This window comes from Anopheles merus, chromosome 2R, assembly GCF_017562075.2.
Source record: "Anopheles merus strain MAF chromosome 2R, AmerM5.1, whole genome shotgun sequence".
Taxonomy (NCBI): domain Eukaryota; kingdom Metazoa; phylum Arthropoda; class Insecta; order Diptera; family Culicidae; genus Anopheles; species Anopheles merus.
In genome coordinates, this window is record NC_054082.1 from 55594146 (window position 1) to 55620922 (window position 26777).

At 45.1% G+C, this 26777-nt stretch overlaps 3 protein-coding genes across 11 annotated transcripts in view; 2 read left to right on the plus strand and 1 right to left on the minus strand.

Annotated features, from left to right (window-relative positions):
* Positions 1–153: 153 nt before the first annotated feature.
* LOC121603498 lies at positions 154–1402 on the minus strand. Its single transcript, XM_041932307.1, has 3 exons — positions 867–1402; positions 630–790; positions 154–539 (listed from the first exon to the last, which is right to left on the minus strand). The coding sequence occupies exons 1-3, from the start codon at positions 1051–1053 to the stop codon at positions 171–173; spliced, it is 717 nt and encodes a 238-aa protein (XP_041788241.1). The 5' UTR covers positions 1054–1402; the 3' UTR covers positions 154–170.
* Positions 1403–3135: 1733 nt separating this feature from the next.
* LOC121603497 lies at positions 3136–4587 on the plus strand. The gene is made up of 3 exons (XM_041932305.1): positions 3136–3712; positions 3776–4053; positions 4118–4587. The coding sequence occupies exons 1-3, from the start codon at positions 3353–3355 to the stop codon at positions 4206–4208; spliced, it is 729 nt and encodes a 242-aa protein (XP_041788239.1). The 5' UTR covers positions 3136–3352; the 3' UTR covers positions 4209–4587.
* A 2033-nt stretch (positions 4588–6620) lies between these two features.
* The window catches only part of LOC121588527 (leucine zipper putative tumor suppressor 1-like), a 32914-nt gene continuing 12757 nt past the window's right edge, over positions 6621–26777 (plus strand). For 3 of the 9 annotated variants that reach the window (XM_041906569.1, XM_041906576.1, XM_041906578.1), the window contains exons 1-2: positions 6621–6733; positions 11117–11219. In XM_041906569.1, the coding sequence (XP_041762503.1) occupies positions 11217–11219 (3 nt within the window). In that variant the 5' untranslated portion in view covers positions 6621–6733; positions 11117–11216. Of the gene's footprint in view, positions 6806–10113; positions 10239–10997; positions 11044–11098; positions 11220–26777 lie in introns of those variants that run through there. The other 6 variants (XM_041906574.1, XM_041906573.1, XM_041906572.1 and 3 more) reach the window with 6 other exon arrangements.

Below are 26777 nucleotides of genomic sequence, written 5' to 3' on the forward strand. Positions count from 1 at the left end.
TTGTTCGCTTGCTCATCAGGTGTAAATTCTATTGGAGTTGACACAACTTCGAAGCTTGGTATAGTCACGTAGTTGTTGTTTAAGCACGTTTTGCGATTAACACATGATTTTGAAGCTTCTTTTTACTGGGAGAAAGATGGCAATGTAATGATATTGTTCTCAAATTCGCTTTATTCTACACGTTTGGACATACACTTTACATACTTGGTGGTAATGTTGGGAAAGACAAAGCGTTCGTCCACCTTGGCCATGTCTTCGTACGACACGACGTACGTTTCCTCATAACCTGCCTTTGCTGCTGCTACTTGCGATCCGATCGCGGTAAAGCAGGTGGATGTTAGGGGCAAACCAACGGCCTTGCACAGAGGAATGCGCGCACGCAGAATTTCAGTGGCTATGCCCCGTCCACGGTAGTTGGGCGCTACCGACAGTCCCATTGCGCCAATATATTTGTCAACCCCGTATCGCTCGTAGACGTTTGCCTTCTTCATCGTATAATCGACAAGATCGTAGATGCATCGCCAAACGCTTCCCTTGCACTGTTCGATCGCGATAAAAAATATTCATGTCATGGGTATGTATGTATAAAGCAAGCGTTTGTAGCACAATTTAACGAATGCAGCTCCTACCTGATACTCTTCCTTGTCACTTTGCTGTGAAACGTACAGCATGTTCATGCCGGCAATTTCATCGCTGCCTTCCTTGAAGCACACGAGCACAAGACGCAGCTTCACGAATTCACGCCACAGGTCGGCAATCTCATCAACGCTTTGCTGCTCATTGACGATATCTGTGGGAAAGCAGAAACAGAACCACCATCATCAGGGCAAATCCGAGGGCAAAAGTTGCGGCAACGCGAACTTTACTTTTTGCACGGCACGTCGGCTCATCGTACACGAAGTATTCCATCATGTGCGCGATCGCTTCTTCAAAACGTTCCTCCGGAAGATCCTGCACCCGGTAGGTGACCACTTGATCGCTCTCCGTATCCTTGGCTTGGAATGTATGCCATACGGACGGGTATGGAATATGTTCCGGTCGTTTCCAAGTCATTTTGCGCCAGCCAGCTACCAAATTGCTACCGTTGTGTTACACACTCCACGAGCGAACGGATCGCACTGTGCCACTGTGGGTAACACCCTAAGCAACACACCCTTAGCATTATGGCCCATAACGATTTGCTGGGAAGAAAATAGCCGCGCACGTGAGTATGTATACAACTTGCTTGTGTGAAAGCATCGACTGTTTATTGTAGTGGCCGCTATGATAGTAGAGAACCCAGCCGTTGGTAGTATCAGTGAGGTGTGTTGATAAGGTGACCTTCGTTCTGGTTTGAATCAAGTGCGAAACATATTGAAATGTTTTCATGTCCCCTTATTTTATTCTATTTGATTGGTTATCTGTGGATGTTAACATCAGATCAAAAACATTAATCCGGTTTGGTGGTAGTAGAGAGAAAGATGGACTGGGATTTCATGAGCTTTGGAAGGGGACAATCGTTGATAAAGAAATATAAACCGGCACGCAAAATGTGTCACGCTTAATATTTGAAAGAAAATAGGGATGAACAGATTTGTGGGATGACATTAATTCATTTAAGAGGTAAATAACGATGTACGTGTGTGTGTGTGTGTGTGTGTGTGTGTGTGTGTGTGTGTGTGTGTGTGTGTGTGTGTGTGTGTGTGTGTGTGCGTGCGTGCGTGCGTGCGTGTGTGTGTGTGTGTGTGTGTGTGTGTGTGTGTGTGTGTGTGTGTGTGTGTGTGTGTGTGTGTGTGTGTGTGTGTGTGTGTGTGTGTGGTGTGTGTGTGTGTGTGTGTGTGTGTGTGTGTGTGTGTGTGTGTGTGTGTGTGTGTGTGTGTGTGTTAGAAACGGGCCATTGCACATTTGGTTTGGCCAGCTCTACCGCAACACACTGATAAGAAAGAAAAGGAAGTGGGTCGTTTTATTGATGATTAGCCGCGTTGGTAAGATGTGTGCGTTGTTGAACAAAACTACAGCCAGCCAGCCAGTACGGCAATGGAACGATAGTTGGCGCGAAATTGTTAAGTCACTGTGTCAACGACTTACGCTTCGCTTGCACATTAGAGCTAGTTAAGTATGTTGACTGTTCTTGCGCTCGTGTGGTGGCGTAAAGCAATATAGGTGCTTAGTGTTTGGTGTGCTCTCATCTAAATACTACATATGTGTATACACATACGAGGGGGTATGTTTTGTATTTTTGTATGAGTCATAAGCTACCTGTCCGCTCTCTAATCAGATACAGCACGTATAATGATGGATTCATTGATTGGAGTTGATTATGATGCAATGATAAAGACTCCTTTTTTGGACTAATCCCCGCACCAGTATGGTTGATGGTTGGTAATCTAAAACAAAAATGTTGGGTAAAAACGGATTTAGAAAAGAGTCTGTTCACTACTATCTGCTCAAAAGGATTTCGCTTACAGTTCAATCGACGCTCTTAGAACTAAAACCGTCTACAAGGACAGAGGGGGCGTGGTAGGTCCAAGTAGAGGTAGCAAGATGGCGTGGAGAAGTCCGCCATTAAAGCCGGTTGAATTAAAGCGGCTGAAACACCGGATAAGTAATGAAAATTGCTAATGTAGATGCTTAACAACTTTTTGTCGATTGCAGTGAAATCAATAAAAACACCAATGTAAGCATTTTGCATCCTTTCGTGAAACTAACGAACCTTCTGGATATTAAAGGGATTCTAAGGATTTTAGAATGTTTTCCGATTTTCTTATTCATCTCACGATTTATTGAAGATTTATCACATATTTTCCCACAATTGGTCGCACAATTTATCAGCATGTTTCTTATTCTTTTTTTTGTTAAAATATGTTACAAAAGTTTAAATATACGAATGAGGTAAGAAATAAAATAAATGACAGTCACTCAAAAATCGAGAAAAACCGATAAATAATTGAAAATTTGGCCAAAAATCGAAATTATGTACTGCCAATTGTGCCAAATACCTTTTACAACCAGCGATTGATGCGGTTCAGAAGTAAATTATTTAGGTGCCACCCTCATGGCATAATGCTACACGATCGTTGTAAAAGATGATCTGACGATTTTATTGTAAAAATAAATGTTCGCCGGGAAGTGTCAGAGATGCCCGAAGCTGGTGCTAGTGAATCAGATCAACGCGCATGCGCGGCCTTTGTTGTCATCACGCAAACACATGGTTTTTTACTATCTTACGCTTGCGACCGGCGTTGGGGGTCGTTGTTATCACCTACATTTCGTTGTCAATCGTTGGAAAGAGCTGAAGCTAAACACCGCTAGCCACCAAAGTGCTCGAGGAACTGTGTAACCTTAAGCTGTGATTACTTCTCATAAACGCATCATGCCCTGGGAACGACCGGCCAACGTACCTTTTCCGAATGTTTGGTGGACGTTCGAAGCTCCCGATCCGGACCGTGAGGATGGTGCGTTGGTGACGTACCGTGTAGAGGACTTAACGGAAGATCGATTCGATGATGCTATCAAACTGTACACCGAACATTTCCTTGACGACGAGCCACTTTGTTCGTATGGCCGGGTTCGGCACATTCCCGCATCCTATGAAGAAATGCTTGCATTCTGGCATTACCTGTTCAGCGAGAAGTTTACCATAGTATGCTACAAGGAAGGATCCAAAGAGATGGTAGGAGCCAACCTGCTGTCGGTGAAGATGGCCAGCGATAAACACGACCTAACGGATTTGGTTGGTATCATTTGATTACCCAGTTTTCTGCAAGAATTCACATGGTTCAACATTTGTTTGCAGATAAAAACTGAAAGCATGCAAAAATTAGTTGCCGTCAACGAGTACATGACCGATACTGTGAACCTATTCGAACGGTACGGTGTGGATAAGTACTTGACGGCGTACGGATTGAGCGTGAATAGTCGCTACCGTGGGCGCGGAATCGCCACCGAAATACTGAAAGCACGTCGACCGATTTGCCGGGCATTTGGTTTGCGACTTACGAGCACCAATTTCACCGCCATTGGTTCACAAATACCGGCCGCAAAGGTTGGCTTTACAACGGATCTAGAAATGCAGTGAGTTTGAGTTTGGTGTTATTGTTTCAGTCCAGTTTCATTTTTCAACAATCTTTCATTTCAGATACGATGAGTTTGTAAAAGTCAACCCGACTTACACCTTCGATGGAATTAAGAGCAAAAGTTTAAAGCTGATGAGCCTACCGATTGAATGAGTTACTTGGCGGAAAGTGTGAGTGTGTGATGTAAGGCGCAGCTGCTTTTAAATGTAGTGATGTTTAATAAATATGAAATTGTTAATGTTTAGTTTGGGGTGATTTCAATGCGTTGGACAAATTGCCGCGATAACAGACTGTTATCTTGATGATTTGGCACATTTGATGAGCTCACCGGAATGAAAGAAATTGCTTGCTATCGAGCTGGGATGGTAACGAGAGTTTAAACAACGTTTAGGTGAGGTGTTTTATTCTTTATAAGCCTATGCCTATGATAAGCCAAGCCTATCGATTCATGATTCATCAGTTTATGTATTTTCTATATATTTGTATAAACACATTTTAAATTTTGTGAAAATTCCCCAATGTGATAGGACCTTAATAAGAGGTGATAAGAGGTACCGTGTATCTCGGGGACCACCTGTACTTCAAATACGTGTTTTCTTTATTTTGCATTTGAATCTCTGTCAGTAACAGAAAACTTACTTACTTACTATACCGGCGCATTGCGGTCTTGGACTGCCACAGAAGTGTCTGATCCCGCTCATGGTCTCGCGTCAGTCCGTTATTCCGGCGGACTTCTCCAAGCCATCTTGTCACCTCAATTTGTGTCACCTCACAAATACGGGGCCTAAGATCCTTCTGAGCATCTTCCTCTAGAACGCGACTAAGACGGTTTCGTCAGAATCGGACAGTGTCAATGTCTCAGAGGTACTCACATACACCGGTACTATCCCAAATAGCCAGCTTGTACTTTATAGCTGATTTAGGGCTGTTTAACGAAAAATCGTTCCGATGTCGTACTTTGTGGCTGATTAAGAGATAGACGGTACTTGGCGGAACTATGAAGCTTTTTAACAGGCACAAGGTACTTTTTGGAACTTTGCGGCTGATTAGCACTTTGTGTAGGGTTCATGGTGGAACTTGAAGGCTTGTTAAGAAAGCGTACCGAACTTGGTGGAACTTTATAGCTTTTTAATGCATGACATCGGTACGAGATGGCTCTTGTCAAAGTGTCAAAGACGGACGCCGGCAATAACCTCATTGCTGCTGCACAAGTTAGATTCGTTAATTAAAGAATGAATATTGAGTGAAGTGATTGTGAATCATCAGTAAATTGTGTAAAATTTGGTGTAATTCATCAATACAAAGGATTTAAAAATATTCATATGTGTTTAAACGAAACAAATCTTGTTGTTTATTTTATCGATGACGCTTGCTTGAAAATAAAACACAAAGAAAAATAATACCTGGCATCGTGGCATAAGGAAGCTGCTTAGGCGCTGTTTGAAAGACCCACATAGAACTTTGATGCTGTTTATCTACTGCAAAAGGCGAATTAGAGCAGCGATCTTTAGCGTGCCAAAATGAGCTGCTTAAGCAATTCTGGCTATTTGGGATATAGGTGCTATACAGTCCCAGCTTCGTCCGTCGCGACGGATTCTTTGAGGCAATGAATTTTTATGAATTGATAACAAAAACAGATATTTTGAAATTAAAAGATTTTATTTAAACAATTAAACAAAACAAGAGGTAGCAACTTTATAACCACATCTTAATGTAATTTTTTGTGCATAAAACCGTATCTTGTCTAGGCTGACTGAACTGTTTTTGATAAGATTTATAATTATGACTAATTTTTGCACGTCCACTGGAGGGACGGTTGACGTAAAATCAACCGGTCGTCATCATCGCATTCTAAGATATAGAAATAATGGCCCATTACGTGCAAAATTTGTCAAAGTTCGCCCGACTTTTGACCGAAAAGATTATAGAGCAAGAGAGAGAGAGAGAGAGAGAGAGAGAGAGAGAGAGAGAGAGAGAGAGAGAGAGAGAGAGAGAGAGAGAGAGAGAGACTAATCTTTTTGAACACGTTTTTCAATGAATTTTAAAATAAACCAAAAAATTATATTTTTTTACAATCAAAAAATTTACATCAAAAAAATCTGTCATTTGAGAAACCCGCGTATCTACGAATCTATGTATACCTATCTGGTACCGGGTATCTATTTCGTTGATTTTCGCAGAGTTTTAAGATTTCACCTGGAGAGTTCACCCGGACGAACTTTGCCGCTGCTGTCGACGTTTAAATATGATTTTGTTCGGCTGGGTAGTCGTGCAAGAAAATTAAAAAGCTAGTTTTGTTGTCAAGATAATGATGATGATTTTTTCACTTATTTAAACTTAAACTTTGATGATACAATGTGATACATTAATGCTATTATTATTATACTGTCCACAAAATTGCATGAAATACTCTTTTTTATCTCTTAACACTCAACACCCTTTATTAATGAAAACGATTTAATGCAAGGAAACAATTTCCTATGCCGGGCATTCAATTTTCCCCCTGTATTCGCTCCAAGCGGCCCAGTGTGCGATGTGAGCAAAACAATCATTTGAAAACGAACAGCTTGATCGGGAACACAAACACCACGAACCTTTCGCGAAAGCAGAACCACAGACTCTTCAGTCTGTATCGGACGGCGGATCTGTGTACAGTGGCCGTGGCAGTGCGCCATAAGGTGTGAAGAAACGTAATCTATGCAATCGATTTTCAAAACAAAAGTGTATTTTGTGAGGAATATACGAACGCAGTGCGTGCTCTATCTAGTTTGATTTGTTGATAATACAGCTAAAAATTTAGTGTTTAATGTTATATATCGCTAACGGATCTCGAAGAGTGAATAAACGTAGAGCAAACTGGAAGATACCTAGGTGCCAATTTATGAACATCGTTTGGCTAGATTGGATCAGATTTAGAGTGCGATCAACGACACCGGAATCCCGAAAGAATGTTAAGAAAAAGTGCAAATTGTTGTTTGCGAACCGAAGAGTCCATCTTTTACGCTGTACAAATTATGTGATCAATAACCATCGTGAAAAACTGTTACCGTCGATCGTATTCGCATTCTGATCGGCATACGCATGTTTTGTGAAACAAATCTGTAACAAATGCATCCAAAACAGTGCAAAAGTCGCATTAACCTAACAACATACTTGAATAATATTCCCTGTAGAACTGTAAACTGTAATTTGACTTTAAGCTCAAATTTAAAGGACTGAACCGTTGTCAGTGGCACAAGCATGCCCAGCGGTGCACCGACAACGAGGTGTGTATGTGTGTATGCAGTGTGATGTTCTTTGCGCTCCAAACTGTCCAATTATCGGCCATGGGGGAGGACATGAGCTGAACGACTAGTGCCTTTCTTGCCGCCACTGCTAGGAAATGTGCGCCGTGCGGAAATAATCGCTCTACCCTCCGTACGTTCGTTCCACACACATACACACACACAGAACACCACCCGATTGCGCAAGTGGCCGAGTTGGAACCGCGGTGGCAAAACCTTGCTGCTCGAAGCCGACGTAGCGTCGCTGGCGGGTTTGGACATGGGTCGTGAATTCCTGGCTAATGAGTGAAAACACACCGCCCTGGACATGCTAGTGACTTTTTGTACGAATAGTTGGTTACATTCTAGTGCGGACACAATTTGCTCGCTTTTGGCTTTAGGGGGCGGGGCGGGGGGGGCGGTCAAATATTAGAACATGAGTAACGCAAAGAACACGCCAATTGAGTTTGCATGTGCCGAAACCAAACGACTCAGTTATCAGAGGGGGGAGACAGAAGCTTGAAGCTTGAGATCAGTTTGAATGGAAATGAATTTGAAATCAATTCGCAATTTCAAAAGCGCTAAATCAGTTCACTTGAAGACTTTCATCTATCATCGTTCGATGTATATGATGCTGTGCATACACACTTACACACACACTTACACACACACACACACACACACACACACACACATATATATATATATATATATATATATATATATATATATATATATATATATATATATATATATATATATATATATATATATATATATATATATACACACAAATTCCATCATTCGCTTGCACTCATGATGCCCTGTGCCGTTGAGAAGCACCCCATCACCGTACGGGCTGGATCGGCGATGATCGCCGGTCGGTTTGGTTCGAAGTAAATTTAAAAACGCAGGTTCCACTCTCTCACTCTCGGTCGCTCTCTGTCTCTGTTTTTCTTTGTGGCCGATTTTCAGGTTTGCGGCCATCCGCGCGAGTTCACCGAAATGACTTCCCCGCGAGAGCAAAAGAAGCGACAAACTTTGTTAGAGAAGAACTTCTCGGTAACACGAACCGTTTGCCAACAGAGCCCTCCCATGCTGCCATGCTGTGACGTCCGAAAGGCCAAGAACACTTCAAGCAGTCTGGTTGTTGTTGTTGTTGTGGTGCGTCCCAGTCGAGGGTTCAATTTGAATGAGACTTTTTTTTTCTCTTCACCTCGCCTCTTCGCTTAGTACGAGTTATTTTTTCTCCGTTCGAATCACCGATCCGTTACGGATACGTTTTGTGTGCCGCTGCTGGACAGCGAAAAGCAAAGAAGCGGGTTCTGTTCAGGTTCGGTGGTGCTCATTTTTATTGTTTTATTTTCTTCGATCTACTACACCCTGTTTGTCCCCCGACACTTGTGCCAATCGTGCAATGTGTGCGTGTGCACACCGATGAGAACCCTTGTGCAACCCCCCCCCCCATCCCCATCCCCATCCCTACGCCCCCCTAACTGAACAGTTTCGGTCGCAGCTGCCCGTTACCAATGTCAGTACCACAGGCCCAAGCGGGTCCGGTACGGTTAGGGCGGTGAAAATGTGAAACCAAGAAAATGTGAAAATTTACTATACGCACACATTTTGTGCCACTTGCATTGGCGTTTGATGCAACGGAAATAATTTGAAATTCGAAAACAGATTGGCCTTTGGGAAGCAGCGATTTGCAATTCTAAATGCAAGCGACATGTACCGGAACAATTGAACAAGTTTCTTCATCGTGATCAATATTACCTGGGATAATTACAATTATAATATTATTAATATTGATACGTCGCATTTGAAAAATTATGGCGGCGGTCGATAAACTTTACGACCGAAAGAGCCAAATTCTACAAAAATGTTCGTAGAGTTTCACGCGATGAGCCAAATTGTCAAACCAAGAGCAAAAATGTGTGAAAATTCTAAGAGCCGTACTTTGCCGATCGCTAAACTACGGCAGTACAAGTTCCTGCAAACCTAGTAGCTAAGGACACTATCCGGGCACTATGGACCGCACCGGGTCCAGTGGCGGATTGAGACGAGAGGAGGCCCTTAACGGTCACACGGATGTAGACCTGGTTGAAGCGTCCAACAGGGGATTGAATCAAATATTCTAAACCAGAGAAGGATTGAGTAACGACTTTACTTGTGAGCGGGGGTGGGTTCCATTTTCGGGGGCCCCACGAGGCCGCTTAGTTTGCTTAGTGCTTAATCCGTCCCTGACCGGGTCACTTATTATCATTTGTTAACACACACTAATACATACACATACGATTTCTGCCAGTGTGATCGGAGAGATGGATGAATGGTGTTATTAGTATTTTTTTTCTTTTTTATCTTTCTGTGTTTGTGTTTATACATTTTCCATGGAAACGTTAAATATTGTTTTCTCTTCGAGTTATTTTTTTTAAACCGTGTTGAACAAACTTTACTTCAACATTATAAGCTAAAAATAATTATTTCAGGATTACTTATGGGACATTTCGCTCGTTGTAAACGATATTTGCAGAGCATTATGGGCGTTATGCAAAAAATCTTTGTAATATAATATGTCACGAGCAAGTCTTCCTTACATTAGCGTTTACATTATGTGATGTGTATTTTTCTACAAGTTATTCTTACACGCCACGCTTTATGCTGTAGAGCTGTAATTATAGAATTTCACAGCCCCATATTTCATTCCTTCTCTTCTTATTGCTGTTTCATGCGACCCTAACCGCCGTTGGCTCCGTGTTGCTGTTCGTTCGTTTGTTTGTTTATTGTTTGCTCAACAGAACACCTCACACAGTCCGTGTGCGTTTTGACGCAGCTATCCCATAACCCTCGCCGGCCATGTAGATTGGAACAGAAAGGCCCTATTGGCTGTTGTCCAATATCGTCGGCACTCGCGGATCGTATGGTACGCAGATTTAGTGGTTTGAGGCAAAACTAATTGATTATATTATTCCATACGTCACCCTCCCCCTCTTTCCCCTCTCCCCTTCGATATTGTTCCCCACCACGCACCATCACCAGCACGTGCAGTTTTGTTGTCGAACTATCTGTGTGACTAAATAGCCCCGTTTTGTACAACGCGCATAAATCAATGCTTGCGCGACGTTTTCCAGCACCGCTGGCAGGCACCGAACCGTTCGATCGATTTGAATCAAAAATCGATCAGTTTATAGATGGGTGTGGAGAGCAGCGATGAAGCGAAGCCGTGCAAAACGCCCTGCTAGCACAAGTTGGTGCATAAGTTGGCCAACAACGGCAACGGTGCATGTGTATATATATATGTATATATAAATATATATATATATATATATATATATATATATATATATATATATATATATATATATATATATATATATATATATATATATATATGTGTGTGTGTGTGTGTGTGTGTGTGTGTGTGTGTGTGTGTGTGTGTGTGTGTGTGTGTGTGTGTGTGTGTGTGTGTGTGTGTGTGTGTGTGTGTGTGTGTGTGTGTGTGTGTGTGTGTGTGTGTGTGGTGTGTGTGTGTGTGTGTGTGTGTGTGTGTGTGTGTGTGTGTGTGTGTGTGTGTGTGTGTGTGTGTGTGTGTGTGTGTGTGTGTGTGTGTGTCTGTGTGTGTGTGTCTGTGTGTGTGAATAGCAATGAAAGAATACGGAATTAAACTAGGATGTGTACGTAGGCATGATTTACAATCGAAAAGTGCTAATATGCTGCATCTACCCTGTGTATGTTTGGAACTGTGTGTTACTTTATACCAACAATGCTAGTGATGCTCATTCTCCGTTTCGTTTTATTTAGTGATCGTGATCGTGCTTTCCATACACTGACTCTGTAGTGTAGTGTGTGTTACAGCGGCATTGTCGTGCAAAGGATTTCAAACGCATCGCATTGTCATGTAATGGTAAGTACCGGCCCCCTTCATTAACTGCCTCTCCCTGGTTTTGAACGTTATCCCACTAGCTAATTTTTATGCGCTGTATAAACTTTTGCTCCTACGTGAGCACCCTAAACAATAAATTGCATAACGCGTTCGATCGTAGCGCATACGCGTTACCACAATTCGATCTTGAAAACTTTATCGCTCAATCATCTTGCACCGCTATGCTCATTACGACGCGTACGGTGGTTCCAGCGATGTGATTGATGAATGTCCAATAATAATCCGATCTTCCTTTCATTACCACCCCACTCACCAGCTGTGTGTAGCGTACAAACGCAGATTGCGGCTTGTTGTCCCACGGCCGCGTAAAAGGAAGGTGCCAGTTAGTGACCATTTAACACATGGCCCACCGTACCTTGGTGCGAAATTGGCAAGGTGTGAGGTTCCTTTTCATGGAACGAACCGAATGTCCAACATGTACCACCCTTGCCTCGCTGCTGGCTAGTGTGTGGGGGCTGCACGGAGTGAGTTGAAAGCTTTTTCTGAATCCATCATATACACCCTGACACCCCGAACGAACACTTCGGGCTCGGATGAGTCGTTCGCTCGAGGTTACAGCTGATTGAAGCATCAATCGTCTAGAAGCAGGACGCGGAAAGCGAATGGAAGATGAGACACGGTTCACAACTTTGTTGTTCAAGTGCACGTCGAACCAGCGGAGGTGTTGAGAAACAGTGCTCTCTGGCCCGATCGTGCTGCTTTTCCCATGAAATGGGAGACGCGCCTGGCTACGGATGGCCCACCGCTGTCGAGCATTAGTGCTTTTGTGAGCTGAGCTTGTGCGGGGGCTCCATTGATGTATCGTTTCGAGTGTTACATGAAGGACCCGGTACGTTCTCTTTCCCGGACGCTTGACGCATTGAGCAATCGTCTCCCGGTTGTTGATGATGACGAACAAAGCGGTTCCGGTCGCCTCAACTTACCTTCCATCCTGAGTGTTCCACGCTCGGTTGTGTGTGTGTTTTTTGTTGGGAATGGATAAGAGAAATGGCCTTTACAAGAAGAGAAATATAAAACTGATACGTTGTTCTGAAGTTAGGGGTTCCGATAACCTTAGTTCCGTGTTTACCTGGAAAGCATCACTACAAATGTAAGATCATCTTTCATTTTGGTCTACGTTTTTCGTACTGTTGCCCAGCTTTTGGAAATAATCTTTGGAGACTAAATTATCATGCTTTTTTATACGTAATTCACAACACTTCATTTGTTGATCGTTATATAGTTCATCGATTTGTACTGAAACAATCACGCATGATGCGTATTTACGTGATGCTGCATGCGAAAGTTCTTTTCCTTGATCACGTGTTTGTACGATTGACCTTTTCTGAATAGAGTGTGTCGACAGTGTGTGCTGTTTGCTCGAGGGCGGCTAGGGGTATAGTTTGGAAGTGGAAACTTTCGCCTGTGCAGCTACTTTCAAAACCACAGCTAGACTGGTGGCAAAGTCATCGTGTCCGAATCTCATTGTTGCGATGGCACAGCTACGGGGAGCAAACACTTTCACTTGTTACCCCGGGGAGGTTGGACCGTTTTTACCATTTTTTTTGTCGCTTAACGCGTTCCGTGTGTTTCAAGAATAACACACTCAATATAGGCGGAAGGGTCACGATGTGCGAGATAACTCACTCCGCGGTGGGTTCGTTTCGTTGCGTGGCGTTGAAGTCTTTTGATGGTCGTGCGAGAAAACGCTTGCGCGAAAGCGAACGTATCCAATACCGGATTGAAGTGTTCGACGGTTCTGTTCTGCGTTATGTGTATCCGCGTTTGAAGCAACCACACAACAGCATTAATGACTGTGGGTGGTCTTTTGCGACGCGCGTCAACATTTGAAGAAGATATGGCGCATACTAATTTGACCGCGTGTCCCACGCTGTTAAAGCACCGTCATATCCTGAATGGTTTTCTTATTTTTCTGTTGGAACGTTTTCAAATTCGGTGATTCCATTTAAGCTCGTGCTTATTGGACTGTCCAAATTGTTGTAGAGATAAGTTTGCTGAACTCAGCTGGCTTGTCAGCAAGCTAAAGACCATCGTCAATAAACAAACGACCCCATGCTTAAAACTTGCTCATTGTCAGATATGATAGGAAGTAAACATACACAAGCAGCTGTACTACCGATGATCGCCGCATTCCGTACAATATTGACCAAGTTTGGACTGATTTGGTATCAGTTGTTGGGTCGTAGTTTTCCTGCATATGCCTCATGTGGTTCGCTTCAAGCCGCAGAGCATGAAACTTCTGTTTGTTCATTCGCAAGAGCCGCGTCAGAGTGGGGGCAATCGCGCTCGGCAAGCTGTAAAAAGCGACTGGCAAGGAAGCAAAGTATAAGCGTTCTATTGCCAACTCATCGCTACCACAAGAGTCGTTCCCTTTCGTGCCTTCCATTATTCCCGCCTTCCAATTGAACCGATTCGTCATGCACCAACCGTTCCCAGGAGAGATTTTCCAACTCCCAAGTCGTGCACCGTTCTTGGTGTGGCGTTATTTCCCACGGTTTGGCAATGATTCAACGGCACCGGGCCGGGTTCGCTACACCGTCCTCCTTCTCGAGTGTAGTGGAAATATTTATTTAGGCCGACCATAAGCAGGCCAATCGCGCTGTGTCGTTCGCTACAAATGCCGTTGACATTGGAAAACCGAACGCTTGCGCCCTCTTCCCCGCCCCGCCCGTACACCAATCGCAATCGGGCGACAAGGTGTACAGGGAACAGATTGACCAGCGCTGGGTCCGGTAAGCGAACGACATTAATGCGCAGCTGGAGAGGTGGTGGATTTATGGTCGGCTTCGTTTCAATTCAGGACCCGCATAAAGCTGGGTCATGGTCCCAGCGTTCTGAATATCGTGAGGTCGCATGAAGGGATTGCCGCATGATGCTGGCGGTTCACACTGCCTGGGTGAAATTAATAAACCAATAAAGCTAGATAATATGAAAGAGTTACACCGCAGCGCAGTGTGACGATGTGTCCAGTGCGTTGTTGATCCTTCGCTGCTCGGGGCCTCGGCATCGAAATGACGTCGGAAACAAGTAATTTGCCTCACGGCCACCTTCAACGGGCACTCCCAAACGCTCGCAGGCAGGCAGACAAGCATCATGTGGCAATATGGCGCCGAAGCAAATCTTGTCCTTTTTTCTGGAGGGGTGGCCGGGGTTATAAAGTTTCAGAACTTGTACGCAGATTTTCGATCGTTTTTCGAGGACAATGCTTTGAGCAAAATAACGTTTTTCATCGCAGTATTTAATAAAGCATGAATGATGAGGTTCGATTGATGAGCATCACCCAACGATCGCATATACCATTGCGTTTCGTGTGGTGTTTCTGTTTTAGTAGTGTTGTTACAAATCACACTGCAATCTTTTCTATTCTAATATATGCAAACATTGAATAAACACTCATGCAATTTGCCTTTGAAAACAGCGTTTCAATAAGACATGTCCCATTTTTTAAAGTCCTTAATATGGCATCACAGGCTTATCCTTACCACAACACAAAAACCGTATGCTCCCGGCAAACAACACAAGGCAGAAACAGATTTCGTACAGACAATGTTGTTTCCCCATTTTGAACAACACTGCTAGAGGGCAGTGTGAACGCAATTAATTTGCCATCCTTTTACGGATAGTTCGAGTTCTTCCCTTTCCCTACCAGTTTCTGCAACGCTGCGCTGGGCAATGCTACGTGCGATGAACTGTCAAAAAACCACTCTGGTGCCGATTGCATTGATTACATGGCAGGGCACGGCACGGCACAGGTCCGCAAGCCAGCCGGAAAGAAAATGGGAACAGGAACAGCAAAAAAGCATCGGCCCGACACCGCAGTCCGTGCTCACGACTTTACCGGGGTGGCAATTACAGCTAACCAGGACGTTACTTGTTATCACGTACCGGTAGCCAATGCACACCGGCAACGTGCCAGAGGAACGGTAGGTAAAACTCCGGAACCGGCCAGCCCCTTTGACCAGGGTGCAACTTAGCACCGCCATGTCCACACACACACACACACACACACACACACACACACACACACACACACACACACACACACACACACACACACACACACACACACACACACACACATACACACACACACACACACACACACACACACACACACACACACACACACACACACACACACACACACACACACACACACACACACACACACACACACACACACATACACACACACTCACACACACATACACACATACACACACATACACACACACTCACATACACACACACACACACACACACACACACACACACACACACACACACACACACATACAAACACACACACACACACAGTGCATTTACACGCTGGCAAGCGCATGTGTTGTTCGCCCGCGAGCGCATCGTAGACGGGAGGGTTTGTTTTCCTTTTCCAACTACCTCTCACAGCGTCATACGTACGATCGATTGGAACGGTTCGACAGTGTGGAGTAGAGGGGGGGGGGGGCTGTGCCCATACGCGATGTATGCTTCACTTCATGGCTTAGCCTAGCTTAAGCGTTGCGACGGAGTCTGGGGCAGTGAAAACAACGGGTGTGCGCATTGGAACGAGCTGAATGATCGCTTGGAGAAAATAAAATGTAGGTCACTCCAACTCTCCAACGTCAAACCCAAACGTCACCTGCATCCTCGCGTCGCTCGTGCCCTCCGTGCAAGCTGTGGGTGTCTTCACCTTCCACGTTGCACCCCGCTCTTACTCTCGCGGTATGTTTGCGAACAAGAAGCGCTCTTTCTCTAGTCTTCCCGCGGGAATAATCCGGTCCGTTCGTGTCCCACTATCGTTGAGGTGTTTTGTTCGATCGCGGAAAATATAATATATTCAATCGTGCGCATTCACCTGCCACAAATCGGCGCTGTCCTCTCGATGAGTATGGGCAATAAAACTGTTCCTCTCTCTCTCTGCCTCTCTCTCTCTCCCTCTGTCTCTCTCTCTCTCTCTCTCTCTCTCTTGCTGAAGGAGTTTTGATCAAGCATATCTAATGTAGTTTTACTTTCATAGGCTTGGTTCGAGGGAGTCTTCTCGGCAAACGGTGTATACCAGCATAGCAGAACCGAAAGTCGTCTTCCCCCACGCCTCTCCCCCCATGCTCATCAACACGCCCATGAAAGCCTCTTTCAGGCCAGCAGGGGGAAAAAGTGGAAATAAAGTCGACAGAGGCTTCCCTAAAACCCGCCCAAACGAGAGTTTACATTCACGCCTTGCACACGCGGCGTAAGTGGTGACGATATGCAGGACGGCTTAACGTGGGCTAACGCTGCCGGACAAGTTTCGATGCTCGATGGCTGCTCACACACAGGGGTGTGAGAGATTCCGGCACATCAGTGAATGCTAGAATCTGCCACAACGTCTACCATACATCGGCTCTCTGAACTACACCACACCACCACTGTGCGGATGCTGAAAAAGGGATGTGTTGGTCATTCCTTTCCGATTGACACGATTTGCCCGACAGCGTGCGGTTGATAAAAGAAAGCCGAAAGCGGGACTACATAAATGTTGTTTCCGAAGGGACGGGGCCGCCTCGCCAACTTATATGCACCGTTGCGTTTGGCATAAAACAGGGCGGCGACGACGCCAAATGCAGCCGATCGACCGATGACTGCACCGGTCGGTCCGGCCCGGAGTGTTGTTGAATTCAATTACAATTTCAAAGGAAATAATGCCGAAGTAACGGGTTACTTCCGTGGCATCATCGGTGGGGAGATGTATGGATTTGTGCGTACTGGTGGCACATGTTGCATCGAGGTTGGGGAACATCGATCAGCTAGGGCTTGACAAAAAATGAGAATTTTCCTGAGCTTATTTTTGTCGAGTTGAGCCGGTCTGGTGGTACAGTCGTTAACTTGTACGACGTAACAACATGCCCGTCATGGGTTCAAGTCCCGAATAGACCGTGCTCCCATACGCAGAACTGACTATTCTGCTATGGTAACAATAAGTCACTGAAAGCCAAGCTCACTTTACTAGTGGGTACTGGCAGGCCTTGACCGACAGCGGTTGTTGCGCCAAAGAAGAAGAAGAAGATTTTTGTCGAGTCTTTCCTTATTAATCAAACGTACGTGAGTGTGTGCTAGTTCTCAACGGTTTGTGCACCGAGACCGCACATTTTGCATTGCAACTTGTTTATCCCCTTTACGATGGGAATATCTAAAAAAACTCTCTCTTTCGACCACACCAATCGACTGGTACCAGACAAGTTCTCAAATCGCATCTTTCAAGCAAAACCCGCCCGAAACCATTCGAACCGCTTTCACGCGACTCCGAAAACTGATAGCTAGACATCGTGAGCTGTGGAAAAAGAGTTGTGTGTCTCGTGGTTGCGACATAAGCAAGCAGTCAGAAATACACATTAGTCGACTCAGCGGCTTCACAGCGATAGTACGCGACAAATTCACGCTCAAGCTGTGTATTTCGCTTATCCTGACGCGTGTTACTTTGTTGCCCCCATCGCTTTGTCCACTTTCGACCTTCGCAAAACCGTGTGCCGGAAGCAGCTGACGCCGCAACAACGGTTACTTGGCTCTAATTTTAGTCGTGATGCACGAACGAGTGCGATGCTTAAGTCCCCTGGCCTTTCGGGAAAATACGTGAGCAGGGGTGGTATCGGTGTCATAGGTGAATCTGAGGTAGGGGAACAGGAATGGTTCGAAACATCTTTGTCGACACGCAGCAGGGGTCAGTCAACTTTCTGCAAAGAGCACCGCCGTCATGTTGCCCGATAGTGGTGTGGCTTAAGATAGCGCGCAAAGTGTTTCAACTTCGCCGTCGTGTTTGGCGCATATCCCGCTAACGGTGAATGTTTGTGCCAAAGTGGTGCCAACCCCCTCTAAACATAGCCAACCAACAGTTGCCGAACTTGGACTTCGGGTGCCGCTAGCAGTCAGAAGAATGGCTAGCATTAGGGCATTAATGAATAAGAATGGCTTATTACACGGCACATTAGCTTCAGCAAGATGGGCTGCCCAAAGGCGGCTGCTTCCGTTCGTTTACGATGAAGTTTCACTCGAAGGCAACTCAAACTATTCCATCTGCCGGAAGAGATGGGATGTGTTACACCTGTCAATAGCGATGAATGGATAGAGGTTTGACAGTCGGAAAGGGAGAGATGACGAAAACGTCAACGAACCTTCGTCAGGTGCAATCGTACTCTGGCGTTCTAGCCGCACCCGACACTAATAGGGATCGAGTTAATAGTTGAGTAAAAGCCGTTAGCGAAATGGCTCGACTTTGGCATTGATCGTATCACGAAACCTTCGCAGAACGCTCCCGCCTCATCAATATCGACACATTCCACCGGCCGGTGTCGAAACATCTCATCCACCAGACCAGAGGCAGCTTACAACAGACTTCGAGTGTGCGTTTCTTGTTAAATCGGATTGGAAGAGATTTCTTCTCCGGCCGCGTACCGGTGTGTACCGTTTAGCGTTCGCGAATGATATTCTACCGTATGCGGGGCTGTTCTCGCAATATGTAAGCATTGCGAATTGAAGCTAAGAAGACTTCCTGCTGTTACGGACGGCCGAACGAGAGACCCAGCGGTTGTGGTATTGCCAAGACCATGGTTCTGTTGGAGGCTTCGAATAAGCTGCTGCCGCCCGACGGATCGTGAGATTAACCGATATTCAGATCTTGGCTGGTTGATATAGACAGGTGCTACAAAACGCATTGTGAATTAAGGTGTCTGCTTTATGTGTTTTTGTTCCCAAGAATAGAAAACGATAGCAAACCATTTGACGGATGAGGTGCTGTAAAGAAAGCTAACGGTGTGGGCCATTACTACCAGCGGGGAGGAATCTCCCCAATGTTGACCTCCCGGCGGTGACCAGTAATTAACACAAACATTCAAAGTAGCTTTTTCACACGTGTTTTATAGCCGTGCCTGACCCTGTGGCCCTCGCGACATTCACCGGTCAAAGCTTCGAGGAAGCATGCTTTTGGAACACTCGAAAAGGGTTGTAATACATACAGAGAGATAGAGAGAGAAGTTGGGGGTTTTTGGAAAGCATCAGCGTTGCCACCCCACACAACCGCAAGTGGCCATAGAAGAAGGTTTTGGTACGCTGAAACACAGCGTGTAACCCAAATTTCACAGAACGAGGTTTATTTCTGTTTTGTTACTCTCCGGCATCGGACAGAGCCATTCGAAGCTGCTTTCTTTTTACGACCTTCCCTGAAACGTTAGGCATTTTGGGTGCGAGATGTGTGTTTCCGGCGACGGGATCGGGCGCGAGACCCCACTGGTGCAGAAGCATGTAGTGATTTCCGCACTGTGACCACCTAAGCCTTGCAACATCTATACGGCTGTTCTGGCCGTTCACAACAGTCAACACGAAAATGCGGAGGTCGTGTTTTCTTACACAAACGTCAATTAAAAGTAACCCAAGTGACATTTTCGAGCAGATTGTTAGGGTTTTTCGAGTTGCTGGAAGCTTAAAGAGCAGACTTAAAACTGGCTTTAAAAGCAAGCGATATTGCAGAGTTTAAGCTTATTATAACAGTTGAAACGTCAGTGTGAAGCTTTTTTTCTGGTGCCATTTTGAGAATTGTCATCACGTTGTGCACAAACTACCGGCCCAAAACAAAACATGTGTACTCTTCAATCCGTATCAAACAAAAAGTTTATTAAAAAAAAACACTCTTTTACGTTGATTTGTTGGTCCATTCATTTCCCCGTTATTCTGATACTCCTAGATAGATCGTTTATTTCTTCTTACTCAGTGTTTTGGTTGTTGTTCTCCGAGGACGAAACTGCAAGCTTCCTGTTTGCCCGGCTTCTACCGAAGTTCTAACATAAACTTTAACGCTTCAACACATCGTTGTTCACGTACACACCCATGTTTTCAAGCGTTTATATGAGGCAATGGGTTACATCGAGCTGTTCACGAGGAGTTTAAGCTAAAAATGTAGAACAATTGTCACCTGGGAATGTACTAACGTAGGACAAGCGGGGGCGAAAATGATACCGATAGCATGACAGTGCGACGACAGGCGACGGTGTAGATACCATGAGTAGTTTGGAGAAACCTGATGTCACTTCAAACGGATGTCACAAATATATTATTAAGGCCGGTGTACATTGTCCGTACTCGCTAGTGTAATTTCGATTTTGACTAGCGCATCTGGCGGAGACTTTTCGAAGCATTTTGCCAAACAATTTGGAGCCGCTTCAGAAAATTTGTTATTTTTCCATGTTTTTTACTTCAACTGAACTGGACATGCTTGGTAAATGTCGGATAAATATATTGTGCAAGTATTTCAGCCATTTTCGCATCAAAGCACGGCGAAAAAATTACTTAAATTTGAGATCCGACACGACCATTCCCTAAATAACCAAAAAAAGCTTCCACCAGCCGCCGCCAGATGCGCTAGTGATAATCGAATTACACTAGCGAGTACGAACAATGCACCCCGACCTTAACGTTCCTAAAACGTTTCAATATCGCACATGCTCACCATGCCCTGTCATAGATCTGTCTAGATTCAACAACGAACCTCTGGCAACTGTTTTCAATTTGGAAACCTTGATTTATGTTACCTTGTACACTATGTTTAACAGTTGCTTTTGCAAAAAGTATACTACAGTTCACATATTGAAGACCTCTATAGCAACTCGTGCATGAATATGTAAAATATTTTCTCCATCAGCAGTAGTTGTTCCATCGGTGTTGTCCGCTTTACGTCTTCGTGACATACATAGCACGTGCTTGTCTTTCACGCCTACCATATTATGATGGTGGAGGTCACCTAATGAATGGGGTACCAAAATACTAAACATAAACATCACTTGCTGCCGATGTGTAGGGCCATATGAAAGCATTGTTCGAAAAGTTTCCCTGCATGGGCTTCATTGTTTGCTTCTTTGGGCTCCTCCGTGCACGACTTTGCAATCCTAAGTGACTCGAGTGTCTGTCAGCATCGTCAGCATCACGACAGTGCCGCAGAAATGTCAAGCATGCATTCATGCTTACTTGTGAATGCACATCACACTGACGACATGTGACACGATTGGCAACAAATTGCATGCATCGCTTGGATGCTCCCAATCTTCTTCCTCCCTTGAGTCGCCCGCCCAAGACATCATCACCATGGGCATCCTTGTCATCCTTGGATGTGTACCTAGACTCCCAGCAGCACATCATGCTTGCAGCAGCTTTGACACCAGTTACTACCCATTTACGGTCACTACCGATTATATTCGTCGTACTGCGAGTTTATTCCGGGACGTTTCTCGGAAGACGTTTTATCCAAAAATGGAGCGTTCAAGGTATCTGGCAGGGGGTGTGCATTCAACGAGGTAAAGATGGTCGTAGGAGGGGGCAAATTAATTTCATAATTTTGTGTGTCCCATTTCTTTGCGTACTCCCCCCCCCCCCCCTCTCTCTCTCTCTCTCTCTCTCTCTCTCTCTCTTTCTCTATTCAATCAAACCGCTCAACCGCCAGGGTAACCTTTATCTTCCCGACCGACGAACGTACCACGATGCTGTCTTGTCTTGCTTTTTCGGCGCCCGCCTGTCGCTGCTCATAACAACTTTTATTGCATTATAATTGATTAATAGCCAGGTAAGGCCCTTCGGATACGTCCCATGGTGATCGTTTCACTTTCATTTCTCGTCTTTAAACCGCGGGTATTTGCTGGTGGCCCCACGCACTTCACGATCGCACCTTTCGAATTGCTCGATACCCATTCTGGGATCTTTCGTATTTGCGTTGATGTGTGTAGCTGGATGTATCGTGGCGCGTGTAAACTTCACCTCAATCCCGCCATAATTGGACCATCGCTCGATCACGGAGATCAAGCCGTAGTTCAATCCGCACCTCTCGGCGATAGAGGTGGGTGGGCGTCATTTTTCTAACACGGGACGACGGTGATGATAAAAAATTAGTGAGTGACCTTTTTCGCTGACAGATCCGGGAAGCGAAACATATCATTCAGTCACGCGTCATGTCGTCGAACGCAAGAGCGTCTGAAACCAGCAAACGTATTGCAAAACCATTCGTGCTTTATACAGATGCTGCAAAATGCTGTGAAAGTCTAACAATTAAATCATCAATGGCCGTTGCTTGAATTGATATGCCTTTTTAGTCACTAGACTGAATACTACTGTAATGGGTCTACATCGACTCGTACAAAGCCGGATGGGTTCAATCCCCATTTGGAGCTATCCTCTCCCTAGTAGCAAGGTATAACTACACTATTTAGATTGTGGCGTTATTATGGCTATGAAGCCTACATAGACTGCCCCTCACTGTGGATATCATTATTGCAAAAAATAATAATAAAAAGACTACAAACATTACACGTATATACTTTTATGTAAGAGCTGTTAACTTTATTCATACATTTGGAAAAGAATGTCTATTTGTGCCGGTAATTGTTTTTTATTAAAACGTATCTCAAGCTTGAAAGAGATTTTGTCCCACATAAAACAAACAAATCTACTAACCACCGAACAGAAGGCACACGGCAAGCAGCACCCCAACGGTGCGACGTTGGGCGGGGAAAAATATTTCCTCATTGTTCGCCAAACCGTTTTCGGATCCGTTTCGTGAGATTAGTGACCGTTCCGCGTGCATAAGAACCGTCAGGCGGCCTCCAGCTACATGGCACTGCGCATTATTCTATCGTTTAGTGTGATCTCACTAAACGGCAGTTACAAGTTCATATCCACACGCTTTTCCTCCCCGAGCAGAATCTGGCAGTTTGCTGCTCGCTTCCAGAAAAGTTGTGGTCGATTCAGAAACGGTCTACGAAGTAGACAGTGCATACACCTCTTCAAGTGCCTCGATCCCGGTACGTAATGTCTAGCGACGGTGCGCTGTTTTTAGCAACGAGCCGATGACGTTTCCTGATAGCAATCCACGTGTCTGTGTGTGTGTACGTGTGTGGGTTCCATGAGAAGTTGTTAGCAAACACCAATGTTTAAAGGTTAGTAATACCGCGTTCCTCCCGCGTGCTTGTCTTGTCGCGTTCTATCGATGAGTTCTGGCGTTGAACTTGCTTTTCTTGCGCACATCTCGCGCACGGTTGTGGGCACACGCCGTACCAGCGGATACCGAACTTGCGGCAGGCATTTACACCAGCTTAGTGCAACTCAACGGCCGATGCATTCGTTGGGCAAATCATCAGCAAAGCACCGTGTGATCGGCACACTGCAGTGGTAGTGACCATACCAAATTAACATTTTTTCCATGAATTATTTTCCGATTGATCGTACGCCCGTATAGCAACCCTTCGCGAGGGTTTTGCAGCGTACAATGCGCTCTTATCACTTTCAGGCGATCTTCGTTCGTTCGTTCGTTCGTTCGGTGGGCTCTACGCCGTGAAAGATCGTTTATGTACGCTCTACACCGGTACGTACGAACGCGTTCCTGCTGATCGAGTGAAGGATTTTTGCGGATTCTAGCCCCTCACATCAAATTATAGACCAAATCAATGATGCCTAAATGGCGCAAGAAGAACCAGCCATGACCATGGTACATCTTTCGGGATAGGACGCCATGAATAAGCACGCGTTTTTGCACAGTAGTTGTTACAGGGCGCAACGACCCACCCGGTTGCCATTTTTGTACTACATCCCAGAACCCTCCGATTCTCTAGCCCACAGTTTAGGGTCTCCGTTACATTCTCGCAGGTTAGTGCCCCCGATCCAGTGCTATTGCTGCAGCGCTTTGCTTGCGCTCTTCGCGTTTTGCGCTGCAGTTATTTTGATAACGAGAGGTCGTCCGTTTTCAAAGTTCCTGCCGAAAGCAGGAACGAAAATAAGCAACTGGTGGAACCTGTTTGCTGCCATCGTGGTCCCAGGTCCTGCTGCTGCTGCTGCCTTGGGCATGTTTTACACTTTTTGCTTCGTTTTGGCAGCCAGCGCCGCGAGTCGCCGCAAAGGTAGAAATTTCTTCTTGGCGGCGTGAAGATTTTACCCACCATGTCAATGTCTTCGGGTTTTGGCCAGGTTGTTCCACCCAGTCGCGTACAACAACAACAACCATCCAAACCAGTATTGTAATAAGTTGGAAAACATTGTTCCAATCACGAAGCAGGTCCAAAAGGACAAGTTCACGGCTTTTTGTACTAACTCGTGTAGTTTTGTTTTGCGCTGTGTACGCTCTTCGCGGTGTTACTGGTGTTGTCGTTTTGTTTCCATTTTCTTGTGCACATCAACATGCTAAGGCTGAAAGCGAAATCCTACGCCAATTTGCTGCAGATAGTAGTAGTAAGTGTGGAGAAAGTTACTTGACTTGTTTTCTGTGCATGTGTGTGCGTATATTTGCGTACATATGTGTGTGCATGCGGTTAAGAAATACACAAATTCACAGCGCAGTGGGTCTGGGATGGACCGGGGTTGAGTTTTTAAAGCAGAGTGGCTCTAAACGATTCCTTCGCCCGAGAGGAACGGTATTCACAAGACAATCTTCCCATCACATTGCCGAATGATTAACGGATCGCATGGCCGGGTCGCACCAAATCTGCTCGAACGGTACACCGATTAGGTTGGGACTAGATTGGAAAATTTACCAATTAGAAATGTTCTCCTTTTCGTTGCTCACCGTTGCTCGCCTTCCGAACGCGTTTCGCACGGTAATTGTTAGAAAAGCATGCTTGCTGAACGAAAGCAGGCAAAATTGGAACAGTTTTCAGCGTATTTACGTCATCATGAGCGCCATCATTATTATCTTTCAGAAACATTCAGATTAACACCACCAGTACCTCTCGTCAGGTAGACCATCCTGAGTTTGAACCTCATGTTGCTCTACTTTGTTTCCTTTTTTTACATGATTGCGGTAGCAATAACAAGGCAAGAAAATTAAAGAAGACTAAAAATGTTTGTTAGTTTGATTTATGATCCCAATGCCTGTCACAAAATGATCAACAAAGAAGGGAATCTTTGCGAGTGACTTGAGTTTTCAACAAATGGTGATCACCACGAGACTTGACTCAATTTGGACCCGTTAGTAAGTACTGCAAATTATTGTGCAAATTTTGCTAATAATGATCAAAAACATTCGACATTACATTTTCCATGATCTATTTATCGTCAAATTTTATCCTCAATCTTAATATGTGGTGCTCTAGTGACTCCAGTTCATTAGTATGAAGTGTTGTTGAGTAAAACTATTATGTAGTAAGAAAGGAAGTGAACAACCTGACGGTCTATTCGATAGATGCGCCAGCTTTCACAAAGCCCAACGGGATCGATTCCCAACGAACCACCGTCTCCAGTACCAAGGATTGGCTAGATCGTTACGCCATTGCCATTACGCATTGATCGTCGAGTAGTTCATTATTATTTACCTGTGTTTGATATTACCCCCGCAGGTTGGTGAAATGTTGATTACTTTCTCTTTACATGAATGAACTAATAAAAGCAACAGCAATTTCAACGAGAGTATGGCCGGTCATTTGGGTCACGGTTCAAAGGCTTCCTAATGATTTTTACTGATTTTGTGCAAGTGGGTAGTTAATCAATTGTAGAATGATGTTGCCTTTCCTAGACTTGTGGACCATTTCCAAAAAACCAATCGTGCGAAATGTAGGTCGGCAACTCTCACTGATGGCAGCATGCGATGAGGCGCTGGTCCTCTGACCTTCGCTTGATCAATCAACCCAACCAATCGATCGATAAACTCACCCTGTTTCTTCCGTCACCTTGCGTTGCCCTGTCCTCTCTTTCAGACAGCAACTTGTTCGTCGGATTCAACCGCTATCCATAGCCTAGCCGGTCCATGTCCGGTTTGATTTATTTTTCACAGCAGTTTTTGCACTGCTCTGAATTTTCCCCTCTTACTCGCTTCAAGATCTGGTTGTGCGATAGGAAAGAGGAGCCGCTGCGTTGGCCAGTTGCCCAGCAGCGGGCCCGTCTGCATCGAGCGGAAATCAATTTCATTAAGATAATTCATCATTATCGAATCATTAACGACTTGATTACCCCACATTCGTTCACAGTTCCACAATCTCTCTGTACAATGGGGCTGGCGAAAGCTTTACGTGGTATCCGCACACTCCGAACGGAATGATACACATCCGGGTGGGGGGTGGTGGTACTACAAGCACACCAGTTCGCATTCTCAGCTACTCCGTTTCAACTCGTTTTCATTTGCGATTGCGTTACGTACGATCAAGCGTAACATTTTCCTTGGAAATCGTCGTGTTTGCATTGTTGGCGGTTAACACGGCCACACCTTACCTCCGTGTGATGGATCGCGATGAAGTGCATGCGAAAACGACGTCGTGAACGATGTCAACTGCCAGTGCTTCGATGGACGTGGCACCCCTCCAGTACCAACAGGTAACAGCAATTAATTGTGTCTTGGAGAAAACGGCTTCTCCTCGCTGCCATCGGGCTTGCATCACCGCCATCGCGGACCCATCGATCGTGAAACTGGATGCTGTGACAGGGCAATCGTTCCAAGAGTAATGCAATCGCTCATTATCGGAGCTGATGCTGGCGCACTCTCACTTTTTAACGAGTGCTGGTCCACAGCATTAATTACGGACAGGA